General features: G+C 43.0%; 1 protein-coding gene across 11 annotated transcripts in view; it reads left to right on the top strand.

Moving 5' to 3' along the window:
- The first annotated feature begins 1,590 nt into the window (after nt 1–1,590).
- Nucleotides 1,591–26,974, top strand: part of ZNF133 (zinc finger protein 133) — a 28,246-nt gene continuing 2,862 nt past the window's right edge. For 2 of the 11 annotated variants that reach the window (XM_082431670.1, XM_082431669.1), the window contains exon 1: nt 3,222–3,664. Coding sequence is in view for 8 of the 11 variants with exons in the window: in XM_082431668.1 (XP_082287794.1) it covers nt 2,737–2,982; nt 19,047–19,173; nt 19,658–19,753 (469 nt within the window). In the remaining 3 variants the exon portion in view is untranslated. The other 9 variants (XM_082431676.1, XM_082431677.1, XM_082431675.1 and 6 more) reach the window with 9 other exon arrangements.

Raw genomic sequence — 26,974 nt, 5'->3', positions numbered from 1 at the left:
AAGTCAGTGCTGGATCCAACCATGTGGGAGCCTCAGGCAAACCCCAGTAAGAAATGGTCAGCTACCAAAAAGAACTCCCGGCCCTTCAAGAATGTTGTCACAAAAGACAAAAACACAACTGTGAAATACTCCAGATTAGAGGAAGTTAGGGACATGACAACTAAACTCAAATCCTAGACTGGATCCTGTGCTAGAGTGGGGGCATGTTATAAAACACACTCTTGGGTCAGTTGGCAAACTGGAGTATGGATGGCAGGTTATGTAAAATATTGCATCAGTGTTAAATTTACTGAACCAGGTAACTACTGTGGTCGTGTAAGAGAATGTCCTTGTTCTTAGGAAACACGCATCGACATAACTAAGGGTCTATGGTGTGTGCAACTTACAGATGGTTCAAAGAAGAAAAAGGAGAGAGAGAGAGCGAGCGCGTGCACGTGCTTGCTCACTTGGACAAGTTAGAGAGAAACCCTGGAGGAAAATGTTAGCAATAAGTGAATCTGGTAAAGGCAGTATTGGTGTCCTGTGCACTATTTTTGCAACATTCTGTAAGCTTAAAATTATTTCCAAATAAAAGTCTAAAGTTTAAAATATGTATTTTTAGAAATTAAAAAAAAACACATTCAACTCAATGGCATGTTTCTCTAAGCAAAGGTAAATCACACACTACCAATAACAACACACACCTATTCTCAACTGTACAAAAACATGCAGACCTACCCTGGGGAGATGTGGAAAATCACGTCTTTGTCGTCAGGTCCATTCCTAAGACAAAGGTCAGCTCTCCCTCTCTTGCCTTTTCTGCATCAAGGATTTAAGCTGCTCAGTAGGTCAGTTTTAAGTTGTAAGGGAAGCCATAATCACCCAGTGATACCAGGTGGCTGTTATTCTCCAGCACCACCCCTCGGTATGGGTTCTTCCGAGCAGGACTCCTCAGCCTTCACACCTCTTAGGTGAAATCCACATCCACATCCCTGAAGAGCAGTGTGAACTAAAAAAAAAACAAAAAAAAAACACAACCTAAAAGTTGAGAATGATATTCTACTCGGTGGACATCCTGAGGATTTAAGCCCGGGAGACAGCCTCTCAGATGGCTCTGAGAGGGTGTTCCATAGAGGTAAGGGAGGAGCCAGGATATATAGGAGTTTTTGAAGAAAAGAAAAAAAAAAAACAACCAGGTAGCCAGAACATCAAAGATTCCTGTTACTTAAAGAAAAAACAGACATCTCAAGTTAATGAATTTAGCGCTTTTCTATGTATGGGAAGATGCAAGAGTCTAGGCTCATTGAAATCATTCCTTTGATATGCACCCAACTACCTAGGGCCAGTACCCTTTTTTCTCCATCCTGAACCCCCTCAGGGTGTACAGTTGGGAGGGGCTGCTGTGGCCACAACAGCCTTTGTTTACTATTCAGGCAGGTGACTTCCTTGACTTTCTTTGTCCACATAGCTAATGTGGACTAAGAATGCCACCTGCCCGATCAGTAAACAAAGGCTGTTGTGGCCACCAAGGCATCAGCCACTGCAGCCACACCTCGCGCCCGCCCCCCCCCCGACGGTGCACCCTGAGGGGGCTCAGGATGGGAAAGAACAGGATACTGGTCCCAGATAGCTAAGGTGTGTAGCAAAGGAATGATTTGAGTGAACCCAGACTCTTGCATCTTCCCATATGTAGAAAAGCACTAAATTTATTAACTTGATGTCTGATTTTCTTTATTTAACAGTAACCTTTTGATGTTCTGACTACCTGGTTTTCGTTGCAAAACTCCTATATATCCTGGCTCCTCCACTCCCTCTTCGGAGCAGTCCCTCAGAGCTAACTGAGAGGCTGCCTCCTAAGATTGAAGTCCTCAGAAAGTCCGCCTGATAAAACATAATTCTCAACTTTCAGGCTGTGCATTTTCAGTGGACACTAATTTCTTGGTGAATGACTAGTCGTAGGGTGGGGCAGAGAGGGATGTGGAGAGAGGGTCCAAGTCAGACTGGGCACTTTCTCCAGGGCAGGGGCTGGAGAATGAATGGAATTCATTACGAACAAGGCAGCTTCCGGGCAAGAGAAGGGGATGGATTCAGCCTCCAAGAGCTAAAAAGGAATTTTAGGAAATTCTTGTCTCTCCCTGGCTTTCCGGGCCATGTGAACATTTTCTTGGTCTTCTTAGAGGACAAAATTTCAGAAAGCAAATCTGAGGAAAGTAAACAGAACTGAGAGGGTGCCCTAGTGGAAACGCCCTTCCACAGTGAAGTGGGGTGTGTTCTTCAGCTCCCCAGTTGGGGTATCCCAGATGGCACCAGTGCTGCCCCATTTTCAGGACCCTGAACAAAGACCCAGAGAGCTGTGGACAAAATATATTTATGGCGCCTGCCATTCCAATAAACAACGAATGTTGCCTGCCATCAAGGCATCAGCCTCTGCAGCCACACCGAGGGTGCACCCTGACGGTGCACCCTGAGGGGACTTCAGGATGGAGAAAAACAGGATATTGGCCCTAGATAGCTAAGGTGCCATATCAAAGGAATAATTTCACTGAGCCCAGACTCTTGCATCTTCCCATGCATAGAAAAGTGCTAAATTCATTAAGTTCAGATGTGTGTTCTTTTGTGACTAGTGGTCATCTTTTGAGGTTCAACCACGCGTTTTTTTCAGCAAAAACTCCTATATATCCTGGCTCCTCCCATACCTCTTTGAAACAGTTCCCCAGAGCTAGCTGAGCGGCTGTCTCCCAGGTGTAAGCCCACCAAATGAAACATAATTCTCAACTTTCAGGTTGTTGTGTTTTTCCGGTACACAGAGCGAAGACTATGAGGGGATCAGCCCCAAGCTATGGTCTATCAGTGAGGCTCCTGTCCCCCCAGCAGATGGATGAGAGGCTGCCCATAAATCTGTTTACTCCACACAGGGACAAGACCTCAAGGCGCACAGAGGGACGTTTCGGTTGCGGACATGGGCTGGAACCCGCGTCTGCCTCCTTCGGCCGTGAGATCCCGGTTAGATGCCTTGTCTCTCCCAGTCTCAGTACCCCCCACCCACACGGGTTTAAGTGAGTTCAAGGGTTATGTGAACTGGTGGACACCACGACTGCGCAGCGCTCAAGGAGCGCGGACACAGCCTCGCTGCCCCGCAACTGGAACAGGTGAGACCGCACGTCCCAAAGCCACCCATCGGCGCCCACCCCAGGAGCCAAACGGAAGCTCCCCTGACGCGTCACTTCCGCCAACCGAGGGGCGGGCTCGGCACCGGATGCGGAAGTCACTGCAGGGGTCACTGGGGAGGGTAGTCTTTGAGGCGGAGGCGTTGGAGAAAGGGGTCACTGCACGGGGAGAAGCTACATGCTTTCGCTACATGCCTTATCCACGTGGCTTGAAGAAAAAAAAACAAGGGGAATCCGGGCGCCACAGTGGCCATTCTCCGGTGGCCGGAGCATGTCACCCAGAAACGGCTCCCTCAGAGGCCAGTGGGGCGGCAGGCGGGCGGCGCGCTTGATGGCGCCGAGCATGCTGGGAGGTGTGGTCCCGGCGCCACCCGAAGATTCTGGGTAGTGTAGTCCTGGCGTCCTGTTGGAGTGGCCCCCCGAGCTGGTGGTTCGAGTGACCCCGTGTTCTTTGGTGGCGCTGGTGAGTGTGGCTCCCACGGGCCCTCGCTGCAGCCGTGCCCTTCCCGCGCGGAAAGGTAAGTCCTGAAAGACTGGCCTGCGGGCTGGGGCTGGAGACGGTTCGGGTGGCGGGGAGAGGAGGTTCGGGCGGCTGGGACGCGCTGTCGTGGCTCAGGCCGTGCCCTGCCGGGTGTCACATTTTGGGATGTGGGCGCGCATCTCCGAGGGACGTGGGTGAAGCCCAGCCGCGATGCCCAGTGGTGGCGGCTGCTGGGCTCCGGCCTCGTCCTAGGTTCGGCCTTGGCCGAAATAGCGGTATTGGGAGAGGGGGTCGCTCATGCCACGAGTCCCCGGGTTTAGGGGTTTGAGTAAGTAGGCTTTGGGGGCTTTATGTTTCCGAGGGGGTGCCAGGTGCCAGCAGGCCCCGGTGCCAGGTGTCTCGAGTTCTGGTGGGTGGGAGCTGGTAGTTTTCTTTCGGGCCCGGCTACCCGTCGGCTTTGCTGAGGCCTCCCGCGGTTGGGCGGCCGGCGTGGGCCAACGCGCCCGGGATGGGCTGGGTGTGGAGTGGCCATTTTGGCGTGATCTTGCGGGGTGTGTGGGGGTGTCTCAGTTTGGCTGGTCGTCCCTGGGTTTGGGACTTGGAGGAAGAGGTCGTCTGGGGCCCACCGAGCAAGTTTTTCAGAGGTAAACCTGGAAACCATCATTGATCACGGGAATCGAGGATTTACACATCTCTGTTGTGGCCCGGCTTTGGGATCTTAGTTCCATTTTAAATTTTTATTACGGAGAAATTTTAAACGGAAATAAATAGAACTCCCTAGACCCATCACCCAGATTTAACCCTTATCACCTCGTGAACAATCTTGATTCATCTCAAAATGATACGCTGAGAATCCTTACAACCCACAGAGGTTCGCTGTCACTGCCCTGCTTAAGAGCCTGGCCTCCACAGCCAGATTTCATCCAGACTCTGTCACCTTATAACTGTGTCACCTTAGGTAAGAGATTGACCTCACTGTGCCTCGGTTATCTCATCTGTAAAATGAAAATAATAAATCTTACTTCACTGGGTTGTGAGACTAGAATGAGATAAAACTCATCCAGCGCCTGGAACAGTCTCCGGTATATACTAAGTGCCCAGTGAGTGTGAACTTCCCTAGTAAAGATCAGCGGTGAGAGAGGATCAGCTAAGGCCCGGTGTTCCAGCCTACATCCCGGCTCTGTTCCCAGCAAGCTGCCCGCAGTCTTTTCTTCTGTGGCAGGTCCCTTCCTGGTGCCTTTAAGGAGGAGGAAACCCTACCCTGCTGGAGCTTGAGAGTTTCCAGCGACTCTCCTGAACCTTTCGGTTCTCATTGTGCCCCCTGTGGCTCCTGCCTGCCCAGGGAGGACTGCCTGGTGGGCCAGGGGAGGACTCCTGGGCTCCTGACAGCCCAGCCTCAGGTGGGGACCGCTTGCCTTTTGCCTGCTGAACCATGGGTGGGTTTCCTTCGCTCAACTTTGACATCTTGTGCCTTGTGATGCCGCATCCCGGGATCAGGGCCCCAGCTGGTTTCCCCAGGAAGCAAGGCCTGTTGTAAGGGTGGCCATTTTCACAGGGACTGTTCTTCAGACCCCGCGTCCTCCTTCACTACCCCTCCATCCTTGCGCCAGCGCTCCGTCTCAGCGTTTGTTCAGACCTGCTCACTCCCGGGGCTTGTCCGCCGTGAAGGCCTCCGCCTTCTGGTCTCGTTCCGTCCAGCGCCCTCACTGCCTTTTTGTCCCAGGCTTGTCATTTCACACACAGATACCTCAGGAGGCAGCTTACACATAAGGACTTCTCGTTGTAATATAACCACAATTTCGTCATTACACCCAACAAAATTAATGGTTCCTTCTCCAGTTGTTTTAAAGTTTCTTTCAGTCAGAACAGCTCTGGTCAGAGACAGGAGAGGGAGATGTATGTGGAATTCGGTGTGGTGGTTTTCCCTGTCTCTGCCCCTCTCCCCGCATTTCTTCTAACCTTGCAGATCTGGTTAACATCTGCAACTTCTGCCCTTGGTACAAGCTGGGCCTCTTTGTTCTTTCCAGACTTACCTCCTGTTCGGTGGCTGCCGTGTTCTCTCCCCTGTGCTGTGCCCTGGATCCCCTTCTCCTTCCCTGTCTCCACTCCTGCAGCGCCCTTGCTCCTGTCTCTTCTCCACCTTTTTCTCCCTCTGCCCCCCCTCCCCCCACCGCTGCCTCTTGTGTTGGGCACCTGAGGTATAAATACTGATCTTGCCATTCAGCCTGCTAGAAAAAGACCTTTCTAATCGTTTGCTTCTCTCCCCACTCCAAAGTCAGACTGCCCAGATTCAAATCTCAGTTTCACCATATCTAGCTGTGTGGCCCTGAGCATGTTACGTTACCTCTCTGAGCCTTCTGTTCCTCATCTGCCAAATGGGGCTCAGAATGGTGTCCACCTGACAGGGATGTTGGGTGTGATAACCCTAGCCATGCGGTTAGAGCGCCTAGTACATAAATACTCAGTAATTGTTCGTTAGAATTATTATTAATGCTTCCAACTTGTTCTCCAAGTCACCCTTTCAGTGTCCTCCCCTATTCCCCACGTTCATCAGACCCTGCTTTACAGCTGCATGGAAACTTATTCCATTGTCTGCTTTTGCTTCTCCGTACCTCTCTGCTTGAGTATCAACTCCTGTGATGAGCTGGGACGCGCTCCCCTGGCGGAGTACCCTGCACGTTCCCGGCAGTATTCCCAGGCTCCCGTTCGCGGTGGGATGCTTGACACATCAGGACCCCAGGGCCCAGGCTGTGTCATGACTGTCCAGCTGTCCCATTGGACTGGGAGGTGGTTCTTTGATGGTCGGGTGCCTCATCTTGTGCTTCTTGAGCCACTGATACAGTTCCTGGCACCGGGTTAGACTGAGTGATGCATAGTGAAGACATGATTGTCATCCTTGCTGGAAGGATGGAAGTTCACATGGGGAGTCTGATTGGAAAGTGCGCTGTGGGCATTAGTGGAGTGAGCCCTAAATAGCAAGTTAGTGTGGACTTGATGTGGGTGCAGGAGGGACCCAGTAAAGGGTCTTGAGCAGAGCAGGGACCACAGTTTCCCTCCAGCTCTTGTCCTGCAGCTTTCCTCCCCTTCAGAGCTAAACTCCTTGAAAGAATTCTCTTTTCTTGCTGTCTCCATTAATATCCTTCTGTTGCCTTTTAAGTATTCCAGTAAGGCTTTTCAGCTTTACCCACTAAAAAATATTCTTTGTCTAAGTTACCACTGAGCTTCCTGTGGCTAAATACCAGTCCACGCTCAGCAACATTTTACAGAGTTGCGTTCGTCTTAGGATCTCCTTTCATGTTGCTGTCCCTGCTTTCCAGGTTTTCCTCCTGCCTCATAGGCCCTCCTCTGTCTCCTGGGCTGGCTTCTTTACTCCCAGACCCCCCTGTGGAAGGCCCCGCTTCAGCTCCATCTCTCCTTGGTGGCCCCATCCACTCTCAAGGCCTGAGATGCCATCTCTCTGAGGTTCAGACAAGATCTCTGCCTTCAACTCCAAATCCCAGTCTCCTGTCTACTTGGCATTTCCACTTGGGTATCTCATGGGCACCCAAACCTGATGTGTCCAACAACAAACTCTGATCAACTCCCGTAAACATGCCCCGCCCCCGTGGAGGATGGACAGTTCTTTCAGGGAGTTCAGCTGTGAAAGGGAGCAGAGACATGGCAACGCCTTCAGCTTCCTCAGGCTCAGAACTTCGGAGTCGTCCACGACTCCTTTCTTGCTCTTACACTCCATATCCCCAATAAGCAGCCTCCGCCGCTCCCACCGTGGTCCAGGCCACCACCTCACCTGGATGGTCATAGCCCTTGAGTGATCGCTCTGCTTCCTTCCTTGTCTCCCTCAGTACAGCTGTGTTAGTCAGTTCAGCAGGCAGGTCATGCATTTGCTCAAAGACCTCCAGTGGCTTCTCACCTCAGTCGAAGTCAAAACCTCCCCCACTCAGTGTCAGTCACCACATACCAGCCACGGTGAACTGTCTCTGTGCCTTGACTGTGCCAGGCCGATTTTTGCCTCAGGGCCTTTGCACTGGCTGTTCTCTTGCATGCGATGCTCTTTTCCGAGTTACTCACTTGGCTCATTCCCTCACAGCCTTCAGATTTTTATTCAATCATCTTATCAGCAAGGCCTTCCTAACCACTATTTAAAATCTCCAAACCCCGTCTCTTTTGTGTTACTTCTTTTCTGCTTCCCTGCTTTATTTTCTTTATCTCACTCATTACTTTCTGATCTGGTGTGTGTTTTATTTGTTAATTTAATATGTCCATCTTCCTCCTCTAAACTTGCATGTCAGTGAGGGCAGATGTTTTTGTCTTTGTTCACTTCTGTATCCCCAGGGTCTAAGATAGTGTCTGTCGCACACTAAGAGCTTAGGACATTTTTAATAAGTAATCCAGCCATGTGTAGATGGAACTAATTCTGGGAGGAACAGATCAGGCTGGCCGGGATGTCGGGAGATGGTCTGCAGAGCCTCTCTCAGGAGGGACTGCCCCTTCCCCAGCTGGGGTGGGGGTGGGAGGCATAGAGAGTTCTTGGAGGTGGACTCAGTAGGCCTTGGTAACTGGTGTGATTCGGCAGGAAGAGGAGAACACCTGGTGCCCGAGTCAGCATGTGGGTGATGGGAAGGGTGCTTCTGTCATTAACGGAGCTGAAGAAGGCAGAGGCACAGCATGTCTGCGAGGGCTTTCATTATTGATTGCTGCACAACAAGCTCCCCAAAACCATGGCGTAGAGGAGCCACCATATTATCATCTCTCCCAGCTCCTTGGGTTAAATCCGCTGGGCAGTGCTTCTGCTCCGTGGGAGTTATAGATCCAGCTGAATTTTCCCCCGAAGTCACTTGTGGACTCTTTTGGGTTGGACCATCCAAGACGGTTCCGTCACACATTTGGTGCTTTAGTGGACTGGCTGGAAGGCTGGGGGCACCTGGGCCCCGCACTCTCTCTCCGCAGAGTATCGGGGCCTCTGCTTCTGCGTGGTCCCTCCAGCAGGGGAGTTGAAGTTCTTAGAGTGGCATCTCGGGCCTCCTGAGAGCATAAGCTGTGTAGCCTTCTTAAGACTTAAGCCTGTGGGACTTCCCTGGTGGTCCAGTGGGTAAGACTTCACACTCCCAATGCAGGGGGCCTGGGTTCAATCCCTGGTCAGGGAACTAGATCCCACATGCTGCAGCTAAGACCCAGCACAGCCAAAATAAATAAATAAATATTAAAAAAAAAAAAAAAAAGACTTAAGCCTGTAACTGACACAGTGTCACTTGTGCCACATTTATTGGTTAAAGCAGGAACGAGGTCAGTCTGAAGGAGCTCCCAGTGTTTGAAGTTGAAATAATTTGAGCAGCAAAATAGTGATAATATTCTTTTTTTTTTGAATTTTTTCACATCTTTATTGGAGTAAAATTGCTTCACGATGTTGTGTTAGTTTCTGCTGTACAACAAAGTGAATCAGCTATATGTATACATATATCCCCTCCCTCTTGGGCCTCCCTCCCACCCTCCCTGTCCCACCCCTCTAGGTCATCACAAAGCATTGAGTTGATCTCCCTGTTCTGTGCAGCAGCTTCCCATTAGCCATCCGTTTTACATTTGGTAGTGTATATATGTCAATGCTACTCTCTCACTTCATCCTCTTTTATTTTTTTATTGGAGTATAGTTGGCTTACAATGTTGTGTTCATTTCTGCTGTACAGCAAAGTTATCAGTTGTACATATGCATATATCCACTGTTTTTTAGATTCTATTCCCATATAGGTCGTTACAGAGTATTGAGTAGAGTTCCCTGTGCTATATAGTAGGTTTTTATTAGCTATCTATTTTATATATAGTAGTGTGTATATGTCAGTCCCAATATCCCAATTTATCCCTTTCCCCCCCAACCTTTCCCCCCGGTAACCATAAGTTTGTTTTCTATATCTGTGACTCATTTCTGTTTTTTAAGTTCACTTGTACCATTGTTGTAGATTCCACGTATAATAAAGTGATAATATTCTAATATAACCCATAGGATAAACTATAAATCCACACTAAATAAATAAATAAGAAGGGACAACTCTTGCTTACAGAAGAATTCCAATTAATGTATTTATTTATTTTTCATATTTATTTATTTCTTTATTTGGCTGCACCGGGTCTTAGTTGCAGCAGGCAGGCTCCTTAGTTGCAGCATGCAAAGTCTTCGTTGCGGCATGCATGTGGGATCTAGTTCCCTGACCAGAGATCGAACCCAGGCCCCCTGCATTGGGAGCATGGAGTCCTATCCACTGTGCCACCAGGGAAGTCCCCAGTTAATGAATTTAGAATGAAAGAGGGAAATAGAACATTGTCATTTGGTCAACACCACAGTAATAATTGTTGCAGACAGGTCCCACAAAATTATGCTGAAATTAGTGGATGGAAGATTGAAGAGAAACAGGTTATTTGTATAATCTCAAAGTATCTCTCCCAAGACACATATTAATTATAAAGGGAAAAAGAGTGACTTTGCAATGGAGAAAGCCAGCAGACACTGCCTTAACCAAGTGATCAAGATCAAGGTTAACATCGTCAATAATGAAACATATCAATATCACGAACCCCTTGATAGGGTGCACTGAAAAAGACACATGACTTCTGAGGAATTCTAGCCCAAAATGAACTAATATCATTCTAATCATTTTTTAAAAATCAGATAAACCAAAATTGACGGATGTTGTTCAAAAATGTCACTTTCATGAAAGAAGGAACTGTCACAGATTGGAGGAGATGAAAGATATATGACAGCTAAATGCAATGTTGGAAGCTCAGTTGATTCCTGGACCAGAAGAAGGACAGGACATTAGTGGAAAAACTGTTGAAATGTGGTTAAGAGTTGTAGTTTAGATAATAGTATTATATCAATGTTAATTTCCTGGTTTTGATCACTGTATTTTGGTTTTCCAAGATGTTAACATTAGAGAAAACTAAGTGACAGTTATATGGGAATTGACATTTTTGCAACTTCTTTTTAAGTCTAAAATGAAAAATGAAAAGTTTTATGGATTCATCAATCTTACATTGAATTGGATGTTGGAAGAATGAGTGTTGAGTTTTGTTAAAGAATATTTCAGCATGTATAAATGCAATCATGATTTTTTTTCTTGGATCTGTTCATTAATATGGTGTATTATAGTAATGGATTTTCTAATATTGAACCAGTCTTACATTTCTGGGTAAATCCCACTTTGTCATGGTGAAATATTTTCTTATTGCTTTGAATGATGGTATGTTTTTGCCATGCATTTAATGTGGTAAAATATATATAACATAAGATTTACCATCTTAACCATTTTAAGTGTATGGTTCAGTAGCGTTAAGTACATTCATATTGTTGTGCAACCATCTGCGCTCTCCACCTGCAGAACTGAAACTCTGTACCCATTAAACAATAACTCTCTATTTCCCCTTCCCCCCAGCTCCTCTCAACCTTCATTCCACTTCCTGTCTCTATGGATTACTCTAGGTACCTCATATAAATGGAATCATACAGTATTTGTCCTTTTGTGTCTGGTTTGTTTCACTTAGCATAATATCTTTAAAGTTCATCCATGTTGTAGCATGTGTCAGAATTTCTTTTGAGGCTGAATAATATTCATTGTATGTATATACCACATTTTGTTTATCCATTCATCTATTGACAGACACTTGGATTACTTTCACATTGTAGCTATTGTGAATAATGCTGCTCACACGAGTATACAAATATCTGTTCAAGTCCCTGCTTTCAATTCTTTTGGGGAAATACCCAGAAGTGGAACTGGTAGATCATATGATAATTTCTATTTTTTTTTGGATAATTTCTATTTTTAATTTTTTGAGGAACTGCTATATTATTTTCCATAGTGGTTGCACCATTGTACATTCCCACCAGCAGTGCACAAGGGTTGAATGATGATTATGGAAAGTCTGATGGAAGTCTGGTATATTTTTTGCCTAGAGTCACTTAGGATTTTTGTTGTTATTCTTCAAAGCCTGATAGTTTTTCCAGTAGATACCTTGAAGTTGTTGGTTGTGAGTCAATTTTTCCCTTGTACTCTGTAAGCCCTTTCATATTTAGATTCAGGTCATTTTTTAAAAAAAATTTTGTTGGAGTACAGTTGATTTACAATGTTGTGTTAGTTTCAGATGTACAGCAAAGTGATTCAGTTATACATATACATATATTCATTCTTTTTTAGATTCTTTTCCCATATAGGTTATTACAGAGTATTGAGTAGAGTTCCCTGTGCTATACAGTAGGTCCTTGTTGGTTATCTATCTATATCTATCTATATATTTTATATATAGTAGTGTATGTATGTTAATCCCAAGCTCCTAATTTATCCCTCCCCCCCCCCCCCACATTTCCCCTTTGGTAACCATAAGTTTGTTTTTGAAATCTGCGAGTCTGTTTCTGTTTAGTAAATAAGTTCATTTACATCATTTTTAAAAATTAGATTCCAGGGGCTTCCCTGGTGGCGCAGTGGTTAAGAATCCGCCTGCCAATGCAGGGGACACGGGTTCGAGCCCTGGTCTGGGAAGATCGCACATGCCACGGAGCAACTAAGCCTGTGCACCACAACTAATGAGCCTGTGCTCTAGAGCCCATGAGCCACAACTACTGAGCCCGGGCACCACAACTACTGAAGCCCGCGTGCCTAGAGCCCGTGCTCCACAACAAGAGAAGCCACTGCAATGAGAAGCCCACGCACCGCCAGGAAGAGTAACCCCCACTCGCCGCAACTAGAGAAAGCCAGCTCACAGCAACGAAGACTCAACGCAGTCAAAAATAAATAAAATAAATAAATTTAAAAAAAAATTAGATTCCACATATGAGTGATATCACATGGTATTTGTCTTTCTCTTTCTGACTTACTTCACTTAGTATGATTATCTCTAGGTCCATCCATGTTGCTGCAAATGGCATTATTTCATTCTTTTTTATGGCTAATAGTCCATTGTATATATGTACCACATCTTTTTTATCCATTCCTCTGTTGATAGACATTTAAGTTGCTTCCATATCCTGGCTACTGTAACTAGTGCTGCAGTGAACATTGGGGTGCATGTATCTTTTCTAATTATGGTTTTCTCTGGATATATACCCAGGAGTGGGATTGCTGGATCATATAGTAGTTCTATTTTTAGTTTTTTAGAGAACTTCCATACTGTTCTCCATAGTGGTTATACCAATTTACATTCCCACCAACAGTGCAAGAGGGTTCCCTTTTCTCCACACCCTCTCCAGCATTTATTGTTTCTAGATTTTTTGATGATGCCCATTCTGACCGGTGTGAGGTGATCCTTCGTTGTAGTTTTGATTTGCATTTCTCTGGTAATTAGTGATGTTGAGCATCTTTTCATGTGCTTTTTGACCATATGTATGTCTTCTTTGAAGAAATGTCTATTTAGATCTTCTGCCCATTTTTTGATTGGGTTGTTTTTTTGACATAGAGCTGCATGGGCTGTTTGTATATTTCGGAGATTAATCCCTTGGTGATCGCTTCATTTGCAAATATTTTCTCCCATTCTGAGGGTTGTCTTTTGGTCTTGCTTATGGTTTCCTTTGCTGTGCAAAAGCTTTTAAGTTTAATTAGATCCCACTTTATTTTTGTTTTCATTTTCATTACCCTAGGAGGTGGGTCAAGAAAGATATTGCTGTGATTCAAGTCATCTATTTTTGAAGTTTTCTTGGGTTATAGTTTTAAATATTAGTTCTGTTCCCTCCCCCCCCCCCCCCCCGCCACCCCAACACTTTTTTGGTTTATTTCTTTGTTTTCTTCTGCAGGAGCTGCAATTATACAAATGAAATTCTTTTTTTGCCTGTTTTCCATTTCAACCATTTTTTCTCTAACTCTTTTTACTTCTTTATTTCATTTTCATTTCCTCCTGTTAGCTTTCAGTGGCCATCATGTTTTCAGTTCACTCTATTCTTCCTTGGTGTCTTATAATTTAGTCTTCATTTCTTTCTTTCTTTTTTTTTTTTTTTTTTGGCTGTGTGGTTTGCAGTATCTTAGTTCCCCACACTTATTTACAAAACAGAAACAGACTCACAGATTTCAAAAACAAACTTATGGTTACCAAAGGGGAAATGAATTGATAATTCATTCTAATGGCCAGTTTTTGTCCTTCATTATTGCTTTAGGTTTCACTGGTTTTGTTCACAACGCAATGTTTTTTCTGTGTATACTTTTTACTTTTTAAAAGAAAAATCTTAAAAATAAAGGAGGCAATAGCATAATGAACATCCTTATGTGCATCATCTTGATTTAACACTTGTTTATATTTTGCCATATTTGTTGCTTCTGGGTTTTTGGTTTTTGGGTTCCTTTGGTGTTTAATAATTTTTTAATAATTTTTTATTAATGGAAAAATTTCAAACATATTCAAAGCAAGGAAACTATAATAAAACCCCAGCTTTAACAGTAAGCACTGTGTAGCAGTCTTGGGAGGGGGGTGGTTTGTCCAGTTTTTCCTTAAGTGTTTTTTTTTTTTCTTTTTTGTAAATACATTTATTTATTTTTGGCTGCGTTGGATCTTCATTGCTGCCCGCGGGCTTTCTCTTGTTGCGGCCGTGGTGCACGGGCTTCTCACTGCGGCGGCTTCTCCTGTTGCAGAGCACGGGCTCTAGGGCTTATGGGCTTAGTTGCTCCACGGCACATGGGTTCTTCCTGGACCAGGGCTCAAACCCGTGTCCGGAATTGGCAGGTGGATTCTTAACCATTGTGCCACCAGGGAAGCCCTCCTGAAGTGTTTTTAAAAGCAGTCCCATGGATCATTTCATCCATAAATACTTCAGTGTATATTTTTTTAAAAAACAACCACAATAATACCATTTTCACAACCCCTCAAATTAATAATGATGTGTTAACATCTACAGTCAAATAGATAGCCTGAAAAACGTCCTTCTACATTTAGCTTGTTGGGATCAGGAGAGTTTGGGACCAAACCTACTGAAGGCCTGACTCTGAACATTTTTCCAGGGCCTTGGTAAAAACCAGACTGTTACACTTCCACCGTGCCACCCCTCCCCCAGTTGTGGGGTTGGAGAGAAGACCCTGACTCGCTCGCTGGGAGAGCATTTCCAGCTGACACCCTCTAATTTCTGCTTTCCTTACCCGGATCTGCCTTCTGAGATATCATCTTTTAGGGATACCAGGAAAAATGGCCACAGGGTCCTGGGAAGCCAGGGTAATGGTGAGTGTTTCCTGCATTTCCACACTGGCTGTCGCAGGATGGACACAGTCCCTTCTCTTGTCTTGACCACCTTGTTGGCACCTGGCAAAGTCCAGCTCTAGTCCTGGAAGTGTATCTTATCTTACCTGCAGCCTGTTTGACCCATGACTTGGTCAGTTTAGGAAGTTACCATCCCTGGAAATATTACCCGTGGAAAGGCACAGGATCAGAAAAGGTGCAAGAAAAACCTTTAGTTTACACCTCAGATTGAACCCTGGCACAGAGACACACTACAACAACAAAAACAAAAACCAAGCAAATCTGGGGAATCTGAGTTCCAGAGTTGCCATACTATAAGATTCAGATATCCCATTTTCAATAACAAAAAAATCACAAGGCATACAGAGAAACAGGACAGTATAGCCCATTCTGAGGTTAAAAAATAAATCAATAGAAATGACCCCCAGTAGAGGCCAGATGGTGGACTTACTAGACAAAAGACTTTAAGACAGCTGTCAGAGCTAATGGAAAACATGAACGAGGTCAAGAAAACAATGTAAAAACAAAATGGAAATGTCAATAAAGAGATAGAAAACATGAAAAGGAACCAAGAAGCTTAATGAACTCTAAGTAGGATAACCTCTTAAAAGAGACCCACACCAAGATACATTATAATCAAGCCAAAGGCAACAGAGAATCTTGAGAGCAGCAACAGAGAGCTCAGAACTTAATCACAGATGTATGATCAGGTGATTTTCAACAACACTACCAAGACCATTCCATGTGGAAAGGACAGTCTATTCAATAGACGGTGCTGGGAAAACTTATACCCACATGGAAGAGAATGAAAATTAACTCAAAATGGATCAAAGACCTAAAAAGGTAAGAGCTAAAACTGTAAAACTCTTAGAAGAAAACATTGAGGAAAAGCTTCATGAAGTTGGATTTAGTTATGATTTGTTGGGTAATAACACCAAAAGCCCAGGCAACAAAAGAAAAAATAGATAAATGGGACTTCATCAAGGTTAAAAACTTTTGTGCGTTAAAGAGTGTATATTTGCAAGTCATATATCTGATAAGTAATTAATATCCAGAATATATAAAGATCTCAGAAAACAACAACAACAAAAACCAAACACCCCAATTCAAGAACCGTCAAAGGACTTGAATAGACGTTTTTGCCAGGAAGATATACAGATAGCAAATAAGCACATAAAAAGATGCTTACTGTCACTAATCGTTAGGGAAATGTAAATACCACAATGAGAGATCATTTTATACATTTCACATGATGGCTATTACCAAAAACTCAGAGAGCAGCAAGTGTTGTTAAGGATGTAGGGATACTAGAATCCTTTTACATTGCTAGTGGAGATATAAAATGGTGTGGCTCCTGTGGAAAACAGTACAGTGGTTCCTGAAGAAACTGAACATAGAATTACCATTTGATTCAGCAATTCAACTTCTGGTTATATACCCCAAAGAACTGAAAGCAATTTGTATGGTAGTATTATTCACAATAGCTAAAAGGTGGATACAAACCCCATGTCCGTCAGTGGAGGAATGGTATATACATACAGTAGAGTATTTTTTAGCCTTAAAAAGAAAGGAAATTCTGAGTACATGCTTCTACATGGCTGAAACTTTTTTTTTTTAATTTTTATTTTATATTGTAGTATAGTTCACAATGTTGTGTTTCTGGTGTACAGCACAGTGATTCAGTTATACATATACATGTATCTATTCTTTTTCAAATCCTTTTCCCATTTAGGTTGTTACAGAATATTGAGCAGAGGTCCCTGTGCTATACAGTAGGTCCTTGTTGGTTATCTGTTTTAAATACAGTAGTATGTATATGTCAATCTCAAACTCCCAATTTATCCCTCCTCCCCACCTTTCCCTTTTGGTAACCATCTTTGTTTTCTAAGTCTGTGAGTCTGTTTCTGTTATGTAAATAAGTTCATTTGTGTCATTTTTTTTTAAGATTCTGCATATAAGCAAAATCATATGATATTTGTCTTTCTCTGTCTGACTTGCATCACTCCAGGTCCATCCACGCTGCTGCAGATGGCATTATTTCATTCTTTTTTATGGCTGAGTAATATTCCATTGTATATATGTACCACGTCGTCTTTATCCATTCATCTGTTGATGGACATTTAGGTTGCTTCCATGTCTTGGCTATTGTAAACAGCGCTGCAGTGGACACTGGTGTACATGTATCCTTTCAAACCATGGTTTTCTCTGGATATGTGCCCAGGAGTGGGATTGCTGGATCATATAGTAGCTCTATCTTTCGTTTTTTAAGGAACCTCCATACTGTTTGCCACAGTGGCTGCACCAATTTGCATTCCCACCAACACTGTGGGAAGGCTCCTTTTTCTCCACACCCTCTCCAGCATTTATTGTTTGTAGACTTTTTGATGGTTACTAGTGTGAGGTGATATCTCATTGTAGTTTTGATTTGCATTTCTCTAATAATTAATGATGTGGAGCATCTTTTCATGTGCCTCTTGGCCATCTGTATGTCTTCTTTGGAGTACATGGCTGACACTTGAAGTCATTATGCTAAATGAAATAAGCCAGCACAAAAGGACAAATACTGTATGATTCCACTTATTTGTGATAAACAGACTAGCCAAATATTGAATACGTGGAGACAAAGTAAAATGATGGTTGGTTACCAGGGTTTGTGAGAAAGAGGGAGTCATGGTTTAATGGTTACAGAGTTTCAGCATGGGATGATGAACAAGTTCTGGAGATGGAAAGTGGTGGTGGTTGTAAAACAGTGTCAGCATACTTAATGTACTGAAATACGCACTTAAAAATGGTAAAAGTAGTAAAATGTTTCTGTATATTTTACAATAAAAATTTAAAACCTACAGGCTGCTACTACACTCGACCTATTCTGTATTCTACCACTAGGTGCCTTTTATTCCTCCCAAGTGGTCCTGCTTCCCATGATTCAGGCTCTCTCTCTTTCTTGGCCCACAGTGTCCTCTGCTTTGCTCCCCACATGCCTCATCAGGAATACCTGGCACCTTCCTCTTCCCTTGATTCCTGCCCTTCCCTCAAGACCAAGTTCCTGGGCCTCTCATGAAACCTTTCCTGATGTCTGTATTCCAGTGCACTCTCCATTTTGAAATAGTGTTGAGGTAAAGATAGTAAAATGGGGCAGGCGGATGAGAATGGCACGTAGAGATGAATTTGTAGACCGAGTAGCCAAGAACGTCCACGCTGAGCATCCACAGTGTGGGACGGGAAGTTTAATGGACTGTTACCCACATTTCGTAAGTGAGAAAACAGAGGTGCTGGTTGATGGTGGGGTGGGCCCCAAACCAAGGCAGTAGGGTTCAAGTTCGTGCTCTTTACCACTCGCTGCTTGTGCCTCTCAGGCCAGGGAAGGCCAAAGGGGCCATGGGATTGAAGGGAAGGACAGAGCTGTATTTGGTCTTTGCCATAGTTGAATTGTGCTAACTTCATTCTGATGCTTCAACATTAAAACCATTGTTCAGGGCTTCCCTGGTGGCACAGTGGTTACGAATCCGCCTGCCAATGCAGGGGATGTGGGTCTGAGCCTTGGTCCGGGAAGATCCCACATGCCGTGGAGCAACTCAGCCCATGCGCCACAACTACTGAGCCTGTGCTCTAGAGCTCGTGAGCCACAACTGCTGAGCCCGCGTGCCACAACTACTGAAGCCCGCATGCCTAGAGCCTGTGCTCCGCCACAGGAGAAGCCACCCAATGAGAAGCCCACACACCGCAAAGAGTAGCCCCCGCTTGCCGCAACTAGAGAAAGCCCATGTGCAGCAACAAAGACCCATCGTGGCCAAAAATAAATAAATAAAAGAATCAAAGCTTAAAAGAAAAAAACAACATTGTTAAAAAAAAAAAAAAAAAAAAACAACATTGTTCAGACTATTCTTTTAAATTCTTAAGGTCTGTTGCTTTACTGTTATTTAATTTTTATGTTGTTTGCTCTTCCCTCAGCCTAGATTTAACGTTCCCGAAAGTTAAAGACTCCATTTTTTTGTAGGTATTCTCCAAAACAGCCCATTCAGTATCTCGAATGTGTAGGTTAAGTGCCACTGCCCGGATGGTGACACGGGTTAAAAGTCTTGGAACACAGGGCACCAGGGTCAAAGACAAAGTCTAGATATCTCACCTACCTCCCCCCGGGCAGCCTTCTGCCTGCCCCTTACCCTGAGTCCTGGGCAAGGCTGGCTCCTGGGTGAGCAGGGCTGTATTCTGTGTTACAGGCACACATGGCATTCAGAGATGTGGCTGTGGATTTCACCCAGGAGGAGTGGATGCTGCTGAGCCCTGATCAGAGGTCCCTGTACCGGGAGGTGATGCTGGAGAACTACAGCAACCTGGTCTCGCTGGGTAAGCCTGGCATCTCTCAGGACCCATATCCCAGCTGCTGGGTACTTTTTAGGCTGTGCTTGAAGCAGCTATCTTGCTTTCTGACTTTGCCTTTGGGTTGGACTCAAAAGCAGAGACACTCTGTTCCCTCTTTCCCCAGAGAAGGTCTGATTTTGTAGAATTGAAATGTGTAGAGGTGTGTGTGTGTCTGTGTGTTGTGTATGTGATAATCTGCATTTCTAGGCCTTTTCTCCCAGTCTCTTGGGTAAGCATGACATGTCTTCCTAGTTACTATCTTCTTTTAAATGAGGGAGTTGTTCTCTCCCCAGGTTGGAGTAGGGTCAGTGAGCTGTCATCCTGGTTTCCCCTCCCCTGCAGAGAGCTCCCCACTCCCAGGTCTTTCCCACCACCTTTTGAAATTCCCCACCCGGTGTGGCTCTGAGTTCAGGAACTGGCTTTTGAGCCTGTAACCTACAGCCATTTTGTTTTCTTTTCCTATGAGCAGGGATTCCATTTTCTAAACCAAAACTCATCACCCAGCTGGAGCAAGGGAAGGAAACCTGGAGAGAAGAGAGAAAATGCCCACCGGCCACTGGCCCGGGTGAGTGGGGAACACTGGGCAGCTCAGGGGGTTGGGGGCGAGAAGGCCTCGCTCAGGTGCTGGGGAGGGAGGCTGTTGTGCTGGCCCCAGGGCCACCCTGTGTGCTGCCCGCCGTGTGACCTTCCAGCCCTTCATCTGCACTCGAGCTTTCCCTTTTTGCCCTCTCTGCCTCACTCAGTTCTCTCCCACATTCATAGGCTTCTTGCTCTTGTTACTATATTTTTAAAAGATCAAGCTAGAATGTGGAAGTAAAACTGAGTGAGCTAAAGAAAAAAGGCAAGCCCAATGGGAGGAAGGAAGGCTATAAAAAGCCAATTGGGAAATTGAAATGGAATTCTAAAAAAATTTTAAGAATGGATTTCACCCAGGAGGGTGAAACTTTAAATGGTTATGTAAGTACCTATATAATCCTCAATTTTGTCTCTTAGCCCTCAAAGCCTGAACTAGTTACTATTTGGCCATTTAAGAAAAAGTTTGCTGACCCCTGCTCAAAGGGATTACAATATACAGCCTTCACTTTTCCTTTTCTACTTATTCTGGATACCACTTTAAGTAAAATGTAAGAACAGTGCAATTGCACACTTCAAATTAAACCTTTTTCCCCACTTGGTTTTATTCTATAGTTGTCATTTGTACTGCACCTCTATACTTTCTAAACTCCCTAATACAATGTTAAAATATGTTTTAAACACTCATATGTATTTATTTTTTAATCAAAAGAAAAAATGTTTTTATACTCATCCAGATAATTTACCATTTTCTGTGCTCTTCATTATTTTCCTGAAGATTTGAGTTTCTACCTGATAGCATTTTCGTTGTCTAGCATTTCTTGTAGTACAGGTGGCAGTGTATTCATTTAAATTTTGTTTTTCTGAATGTGTATTTCATCTTCATTCTCGAAGGATATTCTCACTGGATATAGAATTCTACATTGGTTTAGTTTTTCACCACGTTAAAGATACTGTTCCCCTGTTCTGGCCTCTACTATTTCTGATGAGAAATCAGCTGTCATTTACACAATTATTACCTTGGTTTTTTTGTTACTTTTCTTTTTAAACCTCTGGCTGCTTTCAGAGTTTTCTGTATGTGTTTGGTGTTCAGCTCTTTGACTGTGACATAACTGAGGAAACATGCTTTTCTTTGTATTTTCCCTGCTTAGGGCTTGCTGAGATTTTTGAATCTATAAATTTATGGCTAGAGCCAAATTTGGTCAATTTTTGGGCATTATTCTGTCATGGTTTTTTTCTGTTCCCTTCTCTCCCCCTTTTGGGGACTACAGTTACTTGTGTATTAGTCCTTTTTACATTGTCCCACAGGTTGTTGAGCCTGTTTTTTTTTTTTTTTTTTTTCTTCCCTCTCTGTTCTTCAGATTGATTTCTGTTGATCTGTCATCTCCAATATGCTACTAAGTTCTGGCCAGTGAATTGTTCATTTTAGATATGGTATTTTTTCAGTTTTGTCATTTCCATTTACTTTTATTATAATTTTCCATTTTCATGATAATATTTCCTAACTGTTCATTAATGAAGAGCAAATTTTCCTTTACCTTCTTTAGCAGAATAACTCAGATACTTAGTGGATACATTTTTATTTATTTATTTATTTTTTTTAACATCTTTATTGGAGTATAATTGCTTTACAATGGTGTGTTAGTTTCTGCTTTATAACTAAGTGAATCAGTTATACATATACATATGTTCCCATATCTCTTCCCTCTTGCGTCTCCCTCCCTCCCACTCACCCTCCCTTTCCCACCCCTCTAGATGGTCACAAAGCACTGAGCTTATCTCCCTGTGCTATGCGGTTGCTTCCCACTAGCTATCTGTTTTACGTTTGGTAGTGTATATATGTCCATGCCACTCTCTCACTTTGTCACAGCTTACCCTTCCCCCTCCCCATATCCTCAAGTCCATTCTTTAGTAGGTCTGTGTCTTTATTCCTGTCTTGCCACTAGGTCCTTCATGACTTTTTTTTTTTTCTTAGATTCCATACGTTAGCATACGGTATCTGTTTTTCTCTTTCTGACTTACTTCACTCTGTATGACAGACTCTAGGTCCATCCACCTCACTACAAATAACTCAATTTCGTTTCCTTTTATGGCTGAGTAATATTCCATTGTATATATGTGCCACATCTTCTTTATCCATTCATCTGTCGATGGACACTTAGGTTGCTTCCATGTCCTGGCTATTGTAAATAGAGCTGCAATGAACATTTTGGTACATGACTCTTTTTGAATTATGGTTTTCTCAGGGTATATGCCCAGTAGTGGGATTGCTGGGTCATATGGTAGTTCTATTTTTAGTTTTTTAAGGAACCTCCATACTGTTCTCCATAGTGGCTGTATCAAGTTACATTCCCACCAACAGTGCAAGAGTGTTCCCTTTTCTCCACACCCTCTCCAGCATTTATTGCTTCTAGATTTTTTGATGATGGCCATTCTGACAGGTGTGAGATGATACCTCATTGTAGTTTTGATTTGCATTTCTCTAATGATTAATGATGTTGAGCATTCTTTCATGTGTCTGTTGGCAATCTGTATATCTTCTTTGGAGAAATGTCTATTTAGGTCTTCTGCCCATTTTTGGATTGGGTTGTTTGTTTTTTTGTTACTGAGCTGCATGAGCTGCTTGTAAATCTTGGAGATTAATCCTTTGTCAGTTGCTTCATTTGCAAATATTTTCTCCCATTCTGAGGGTTGTCTTTTGGTCTTGTTTATGGTTTCCTTTGCTGTGCAAAAGCTTTGAAGTTTCATTAGGTTCCATTTGTTTATTTTTGTTTTTATTTCCATTACTCTAGGAGGTGGATCAAAAAAGATCTTGCTGTGATTTATGTCAAAGAGTCTTCTTCCAATGTTTCCCTCTAAGAGTTTTATAGTGTCCAGTCTTACATTTAGGTCTTGAATCCATTTTGAGTTTATTTTTGTGTATGGTGTTAGGGAGTGTTCTAATTTCATTGTTTTACATATAGCTGTCCAGTTTTCCCAGCACCACTTATTGAAGAGACTGTCTTTTCTCCATTGTATATCTTTGCCTCCTTTGTCATAGATTAGTTGACCATAGGTGCGTGGGTTTATCTCTGGGCTTTCTATCTTGTTCCGTTGATCTGTGTTTCTGTTTTTGTGCCAGTACCATATTGTCTTCATTACTGTAGCTTTGTAGTATAGTATGAAGTCAGGAAGTCTGATTCCTCCAGCTCCGTTTTTTCTCCTTCAAGACTGCTTTGGCTAGTCGGGTCTTTTGTGTCGCCATACAAATTTTAAGATGATTTGTTCTAGTTCCGTAAAAAATGCCATTGGTAATTTGATAGGGATTGCATTGAATCTGTAGATTGCTTTGGGTAGTGTAGTCATTTCCACAATATTGATTCTTCCAATCCAAGAACATGGTATATCTCTCCATCTGTTGGTATCATCTTTAATTTCTTTCAACAGTGTCTTATAGTTTTCTGCACACAGGTCTTTTGTCTCCCTAGGTAGGTTTATTCCTAGGTATATTCTTTTTGTTGCAATGGTAAATGGGAGTGTTTCCATAATTTCTCTTTCAGATTTTTCATCATTAGTGTATAGGAATGCCAGAGATTTCTGTGCATTAATTTTGTATCCTGAAACTTTACCAAATTCATTGATTAGCTCTAGTAGTTTTCTGGTGGCATTTTTAGGATTCTCTATGTATAGTATCTGCAAACAGTGACAGCTTTACTTCTTCTTTTCCAATTTGGATTCCTTTTATTTCTTTTTCTTCTCTGATTGCCGTGGTTAGGACTTCCAAAACTATGTTGAATAATAGTGGTGAGAGTGGACATCCTTGTCTTGTTCCTGATCTTAGAGGTAATGCTTTCAGTTTTTCACCAATGAGAATGATGTTTGCTGTGGGTTTGTTGTATATGGCCTTTATTATGTTGAGGTAGGTTCCCTCTATGCCCACTTTCTGGAGAGTTTTTACCATAAATGGGTGTTGAATTTTGTCAAAAGCTTTTTCTGCATCTATTGAGATGATCATATGGTTTTTATTCTTGAATTTGTTAATATAGTGTATCACATTGATTGATTTGCATATATTGAAGAATCCTTGCATTCCTGGGATAAATCCCACTTGATCATGGTGTATGATCCTTTTAAAGTGTTGTTGGATTCTGTTTGCTAGTATTTTGTTGAGCATTTTTGCATCTATATTCATCAGTGATATTGGTCTGTAATTTTTTTTTTTTTTTTGTAGTATCTTTGGTTTTGGTATCAGGGTGATGGTGGCCTCATGGAATGAGTTTGGGAGTGTTCCTTCCTCTGCAATTTTTTGGAAGAGTTTGAGAAGGGTGGGTGTTAGCTCTTCTCTGAGTGTTTGATAGAATTCACCTGTGAAGCCATTGGTCCTGGACGTTTGTTGGAAGATTTTTAATCACAGTTTCAGTTTCATTACTTGTGATTGGTCTGTTCATATTTTCTGTTTCTTCCTGGTTCAGTCTTGGAAGGTTATACCTTTCTAAGAATTTGTCCATTTCTTCCAGGTTGTCCATTTTATTGGCATAAAGTTGCTTGTAGTAGTCTCTTAGGATGCTTTGTATTTCTGCGGTGTCTGTTGTAACTTCTCCTTTTTCATTTCTAATTTTATTGATTTGAGTCCTCTCCCTCTTTTTCTTGATGAGTCTGGCTAATGGTTTATCAATTTTGTTTATCTTCTCAAAGAACCAGCTTTTAGTTTTATTGATCTTTGCTATTGTTTTCTTTGTTTCTATTTCATTTATTTCTGCTCTGATCTTTATGATTTTTTTCCTTCTGCTAACTTTGGGTTTTGTTTGTTCTTCTTTCTCTAGTTCCTTTAGGTGTAAGGTTAGATTGTTTATTTGAGATTTTTCTTGTTTCTTGAGGTAGGCTTGTATAGCTATAAACTTCCCTCTTAGAACTGCTTTTGCTGCATCCCATAGGTTTTAGATTGTCATGTTTTCGTTGTCATTTGTCTCTAGGTATTTTTTGATTTCCTTTTTGATTTCTTGAGTGATCTCTTGGTTATTTAGTAACGTATTGTTTAGCCTCCATGTGTTTGTGTTTTTTACGTTTTTTTCCCTGTAATTCATTTCTAATATCATAGCATTGTGGTCAGAAAAGATGCTTGATATGATTTCAATTTTCTTAAATTTACTGAGGCTTGATTTGTGACCCAAGATGTGATCTATCCTGGAGAATGTTCCGTGCACACTTGAGAAGAAAGTGTAATCTGCTGTTTTTGGATGGAATGTCCTATAAATATCAATTAAATCCATCTGGTCTACTGTGTCATTTAAAGCTTCTGTTTCCTTATTTGTTTTCATTTTGGATGATCTGTCCATTGGTGTAAGTGAGGTGTTAAAGTCCCGCACTATTATTGTGTTACTGTTGATTTCCTCTTTTATAGCTGTTAGCAGTTGCCTTATGTATTGAGGTGCTCCTGTGTTGGGTGCATATATATTTATAATTGTTATGTCTTCGTGGATTGATCCCTTGATCATTATGTAGTTTCCTTCCTTGTCTCTTGTAACATTCTTTATTTTAAAGTCTATTTTATCTGATATGAGTATAGCTACTCCAGCTTTCTTTTGATTTCCATTTGCATGGAATATCTTTTTCCATCCCCTCACTTTCAGTCTGTATGTGTCCCTAGGTCTGAAGTGGGTCTCTTGTAGACAGCATATATATAGGTCTTGTTTTTGTATCCATTCAGCAAGCCTTTGTCTTTTGGTTGGAGCATTTAATCCATTCACGTTTAAGGTAATTATCGATATGTATGTTCCTGTGACCATTTTCTTAGTTGTTTTGGTAGGTCCTTTTCTTCTCTTGTGTTTTCCACTTAGAGAAGTTCCTTTAGCATTTGTTGTAGAGCTGGTTTGGTGGTGCTGAATTCTCTTAGCTTTTGCTTGTCTGTAAAGCTATTGATTTCTCCATTGAATCTGAATGAGATCCTTGCCAGGTAGAGTGATCTTGGTTGTAGGTTCTTCCCTTTCATCACTTTAAGTATATCATGCCACTCCCTTCTGGCTTGTAGAGTTTCTGCTGAGAAATCAGCTGTTAACCTTATGGGAGTTCCCTTGTATGTTATTTTTCATTTTTCCCTTGCTGCTTTCAATAATTTTTGTCTTTAATTTTTGCCAATTTGATTACTGTGTGTCTCAGCGTGTTTCTCCTTGGGTTTATCCTGTATGGGACTCGCTGCGCTTCCTGGACTTGGGTGGCTATTTCCTTTCCCATGTTAGGGAAGTTTTCGACTATAATCTCTTCAAATATTTTCTCTGGTCCTTTCTCTCTCTCTTCTCCTTCTGGGATCCCTATAATGTGAATGTTGTTGCATTTAATGTTGTCCCAGAGGTCTCTTAGGCTGTCTTCATTTCTTTTCATTCTTTTTTCTTTATTCTGTTCTGCAGCAGTGAATTCCACCATTCTGTCTCCCAGGTCACTTATCCATTCTTCTGCCTCAGTTATTCTGCCATTGATTCCTTCTAGTGTAGTTTTCAGTTCAGTTATTGTATTGTTCATCTCTGTTTGTTTGTTTGTTCTTTAATTCTTCTAGGTCTTTGTTAAACATTTCTTGCATCTTCTCAATCTTTGCCTCCATTCTTTTTCCGAGGTCCTGGATCATCTTCACTATCATTATTCTGAATTCTTTTTCTGGAAGGTTTCCTATCTCCACTTCATTTAGTTGTTTTTCTAGGGTTTTATCTTGTTCCTTCATCTGGTACGTAGCCCTGTGCCTTTTCATCTTGTCTATCTTTCTGTGAATGTGGTTTTTTTTTTTTCCCACAGGCTGCAGGATTGTAGTTCTTGCTTCTGCTGTCTGCCCTCTGGTGGATGAGGCTGTCTAAGAGGCTTGATGGGAGGGACTGGTGGTGGGTAGAGTTGTCTGTTGCTCTGGTGGGCAGAGCTCAGTAAAACTTTAATCCACTTGACTGCTGATGGGTGGGGCTGGGTTCCCTCCCTGTTGGTTGTTTGGCCTGAGGCAACCCAACACTGGAGCCTACCTGGGCTCTTTGCTGGGGCTAATGGCAGACTCTGGGAGGGCTCACGCCAAGGAGTACTTCCCAGAACTTCTGCTGCCAGTGTCCTTGTCCCCACGGTGAGCCACAGCCACCCCCTGCCTCTGCAGGAGACCCTCCAACACTAGTAGGTAGGTCTGGTTCAGTCTCCCCTGGGGTCACTGCTCCTTCCCCTGGGTCCCAGTGCGCACACTACTTTGTGTGTGCCCTCCAAGAGTGGA

The sequence above is a fragment of the Balaenoptera physalus genome, assembly GCF_965194825.1.
Source record: "Balaenoptera physalus genome assembly, chromosome: 16".
In the NCBI taxonomy this organism is placed as follows: domain Eukaryota; kingdom Metazoa; phylum Chordata; class Mammalia; order Artiodactyla; family Balaenopteridae; genus Balaenoptera; species Balaenoptera physalus.
Note: the sequence above shows the minus strand (reverse complement) of the source record. Positions and strands in the feature narration are given on the sequence as shown.